We start from the raw sequence: 4,831 nt of genomic DNA on the forward strand, positions 1-4,831 counted from the left end.
ATTATAAGACCAAAAATAATACAATTCATAATTAAATTCAAATAATACATTTCTCCACATTGTATATGCATTTATCATTTTAGTAGATAGCAATATGTTAGGAAGGAATCTTTGAAGTTAATTCACTTGTTTTCCTTTTTACTACTTTGTATTTACTTGAACAAAATCTTTTAAATTTTCTATAATAAAAATTTGTTGACTTTATCTTGTGGAATCCCCTTAATGACTTGTTTTATCGTGAAATCTTCATATAATTAAAGATAAGAAATGCGATTTCTTCTTTTGTTTTTTATGATATAATCTAAGTCATGAATCCATCTGAAACTTACCATGGTTATGGTGTAATGAATTGCTCTAAATCTGACTTCTTCCAGACTGCTTTTTCAAAAGTTTTTGTTAAATAGTGATATTTCCATCAGTAATTGGTGGCTTTCCATAAACATTATGGTACTGTTTTTCCTTGTTTCTATGTATTTTGTACAAAATCTCTTCCAATTACAGATCTCCAAAAATGTATAAAATCATTATTCATCTTTATGGGAACCTCAGATTAATCCACTTGTAACCTGTGACTCATGGCCCATCTGCATGGATCTTTTCTTATTGGTTGGAGTTGGTGGGAGCTTGGAAGAACATCTTTTAATCCCTTTCTCCATACTGGTACTTTCTCTCTCTCTCTCTCTCTCTCTCTCTCTCTCTCTCTCTCTCTCTCTCTCTCTCTCTCTCTCTCTCTCTCTCTCTCTCTTTGACTTTTTTCCCAAATCCCCTTTCTCAAACTTTGGGAATAATAATAAAAACCTTCCTATTTGATAAATGAAAATAATACACAAAATGTATTCAGAAATTGTTAATCTCTAAAAATGAATGTTCTTTTGCACACCCTCATTTCATTAACTCTATGAGAAGAGATGGGATACATACTTTGTAATTTGACTTCTGGAGTCAGTGATTCATTCATTGGTCTAGCATATTGATCAGAATTTTAAAGTATTTCAATGTTGTTTTTCTGAGTAATAATTTATTGTAAAATTCTTCTGAAGATGCTCATTCAATTATGCATGAGTTTATGTAATTTTCCATTTTTTCTTAATATGTTCCTTTTTTATTTCTTATAGTACAATAATATTCCATTATATTAATGTTCCACAAATTGTTGAGGCCTTACCAATTGATGAGTACTCTGTTAGTTTTCAATTATTTGCTATAACATAAAGGTGCTATTATAGTTAGAGTTATGATCAGCTTAAAATTTCATGTTCCAATTTTTAAAGATGTCTGAAACCGCAGCATTTGTATTCTTATCTAACTATTTGTAAAATACCTCCAATAAAATGTCATTTACTTTCTATTTATTATCTTTTGCAATTTCAGAGTTTTGATGTAAAAAACTCAGTAATGTTCTGATGTTAACTTCTCTTGTTATAAGTTTGGAGCAATTTTAACATGCTATTGATAGCTTGGATGTATTCCTCTGAGAAATTAATATTCTTTATTTTGGGTGGTAGTGGTGGATTTCATTCTGCTGTATTTGGATGAGTTTCATTTGTATTTTAGTTATGAGAAATTTATCAGAAAAACTTTCTACAAAAATTTTCTACCCCTGATTAACTGTTCTTCTTTTAAGTTTAACTGCATGATGAAAGCTTTCATTTTCAATTGTAATCAAATTGGACTATTTTATCTTCTTCAATTCTTTTGACCTCTTGTTTAATATTCCCCTATCCCCTTTGTATAATATAATTTAAAAATAGTTAATTTGTTTGAATCTGGACTTTATTTTGATATATGGTTTGAGATCTTGTTTTTAACTTAATTTTTGTCAGACTGCTTTTCAATATTTGCTCCCCACCCCTGCAGTCTCTGTAGAATAATGAGTCTTTATAGTGATTTAATTCATCAAAATTTTTGGTACTTTGCTGATTTTTTTAATATTGTACAACTAATCTCTCCTACTGACAGTTTACCTAGTTTTTGAGTTTTGATGCTTACTTACTTTAATTATAATTTGAGATCTGGAATTGTTATAATTCTTTCCCTCTTTTTTCATTATTTCCCTTAAGATTTTGATTTTTTCTTTATCCAAATCCATTTTGTTATTGTTATTATTTTTAAGTTCATAAAACAACCTTGTACAGCTTGATTATTATACAACTAAGTAAATTAATTTTGAAAGTATTATCATTTTGATGGTATTTGCAAGACCCAAGCATCAGCAATTAATGTCCCTACAATTATTTAGATTTGTTTATTTCTATAAAGAACTTTTGGTAGGGGTTATACAGTTTGTAATTATTTTGAATATAATTTCTCTGTATATCTCTCTATGCTACATTTTGTAGTTAATGTACAGAAACTGGAGAATTTTATGAATATATTTTGTATCCTTCTACTTTGTTGAAGTTGTTTTTTTAGTGACTTTCTAGTTGTATATCTAGCATTCCCCAAGTAGTCCATTATATTTGCATACTATTTCAATTTTTTCTCCTTTGTTATTACTTCCACAATATAATTTTTATATTACTACTGCTAAAATTTCTAAAAATATATCCAGTAGAAGTATCTTTAATGAACATTCTTGTTTTATTTTTCACCTGGAAAAGAGAAAGTCTTCTAACATTTGTCAGTTATATATAGTATTGTCTCTTTGTTTTAGATTAAAACTATATCACATATTAATAAATGTTCTATCTATTTTTGTAACTTTTAACATTTTAAATACAGAAATTGGCTCTGTAGTTTGACAAAATCACTTTTCTGTATAATTAGAGCGATCTTGTGATTTTTATTGTTTTTTGTTTTCAATGTTTTATGATATTTTTCCTAATATAGAACCAACTTCACTCTATTTACCAATACAACCCAGTCATGTTATATAAATTTTGAAATATCTTGCATGGTATGGTCAAGCACTGCCTGGTCTTTATCTTACTTTTCTCTGACCTTGTAGCTGGCTTCCACTCCCTTCCATATGTCTGTTCATAAAGGACTACTAGGCTTCCATATATTCTTATTACTCTGTAATTAGCTATCCATGAGCAAGGCAATTCTGGGTAGGAGCAAAAACGAATCTGTGAGATATGGGTGTTTAGTTAGGAGGTCCTTAGTGTAAGAATGGGAGTTATGTGGCATAGTGGATAGAACACTGGCCTTGGAGTTAGGAGGACCTGAGTTCAAATCTAGGACTAAATAGTATTAGCTGTGTGATGCTAGACAAGTCACTTAACCCTGTTTGCCTTGGTTTCCTCATATATAAAATTAGCTAGAGAAGGAAATGGTAGACCATTCCAGAACCTTAGTCAAGAAAACCAAAAAAAAGGAATCATGAATAACAAAATACAACTATTTGACTAAACAGTAATAACAAAAGAAAGGAAATGAAAATGGTCATAGGACCCATAACAAAAAATTCAAAGATATTCAGGTTTTCATTTATTACTTGAACCTGAATGAATTGAATGAAATGAATGAAAGCCTTTTATAGCTTTAACATCAATAAGATCCTTTTGAAAGAGTCCTTAAAAGCTTGTATCACTTGTTTATTCCTCAGAGTATAAATAAAGGGATTCATTACTGGGGCCACTGAAGTTGCAAGAACTGATACTACCTTATTCATAGCCACCCCCTCCTTTGCAGAGGGTTTAATATAGATGAAGATACAGGTGCCATAAGTCATGGAGACAACAATCATGTGGGAAGAACAAGTGGAAAAGGCCTTTTTCCTTTGCTGGGCAGAGGGGAATCTCAGAATCGTCCTAATGATGAAGGCATAAGATAGGACCACTAATATCAAGGTGATGATGAGAGTCAACACAGCAGAGGCTAAAACCATTCTTTCTATAAACTTTGTATCAGAGCATGTGATCTCTAGCAATGGTGATGCATCACAGACGAAATGATCTATGACATTGGAGTCACAGAATTCAAGCTTAAGACCCACACCAAGTGGTGGAAGGATGATCATCAGTCCAGACAGCCAACATCCCGCCAGGAGCTGGTTACATACTCTGTTGTTTATGATGGTTGCATAATGCAGGGGCTTGCAGATGGCAACATAGCGGTCATAAGACATGGCAGCCAAGAGAAAAAATTCTGAGGCTCCAACTAGGATACCAAAAAATAATTGAGTGAAACATGCATTATAGGTCACTGTAAAGTCCCCTGTTGACATGTTATACAGAAATCTGGGAATACAGACAGTTGTGAATGATAATTCTAGAAAGGAAAAGTTTCTAAGGAAAAAATACATGGGGGTTTTAAGGCGGGGATCCACTAAAGTGAGGGTGATGATCGTTAAATTACCTGTTATACTCAACATGTAGGTAAGGAACAGAAAGATAAAAATCAGAACCTGGAGCTGTGGATCATCTGTCAATCCTCGAAGAATGAATAATGTTATGCCTGTATGGTTTCTCATTTCTGCTCTCAGTCTTTTGATGGATCTGTATGAGAGAGACAGACAGACAGAGAGTCAGGAGACAGAGGCAGAGACAGAGACAATGACAGAGACAAAGGCAGATTAGAATTAAGAAAGACAATCATAGAAATGAATTAACAATACAATTTGGATATAAATGCTCAGAAGGCATTCTTGGGCCCTTTTTTTCTTTCACTGACTTAAAATCATCCAACATGGTGCCATCCATGGTGATTTTGGCTGTGTAGAAGCTACTCAGAATAGCATTTTTGTGAAGACTTTTGTCATCAATCTTCTTTTCTGAATTCCTTTTATTTATGATATTCCCTCAAAATTGATTTTTTGTGATCTAAAAATGTTTTGTTGATTATTTTCTTCTTATCATTTCCAGATGCCCATCCTTCACTGAATTAATTT

At 31.9% G+C, this 4,831-nt stretch overlaps 1 protein-coding gene across 1 annotated transcript; it reads right to left on the bottom strand.

Moving 5' to 3' along the window:
* Window positions 1–3,475: 3,475 nt before the first annotated feature.
* Window positions 3,476–4,414, bottom strand: LOC100031194 (olfactory receptor 6C2-like). The gene has a single exon (XM_001380478.3). The coding sequence runs from the start codon at window positions 4,412–4,414 to the stop codon at window positions 3,476–3,478; it is 939 nt and encodes a 312-aa protein (XP_001380515.3).
* Window positions 4,415–4,831: the final 417 nt, after the last annotated feature.

The sequence above is a fragment of the Monodelphis domestica genome, chromosome 5, assembly GCF_027887165.1.
Source record: "Monodelphis domestica isolate mMonDom1 chromosome 5, mMonDom1.pri, whole genome shotgun sequence".
NCBI lineage: Eukaryota > Metazoa > Chordata > Mammalia > Didelphimorphia > Didelphidae > Monodelphis > Monodelphis domestica.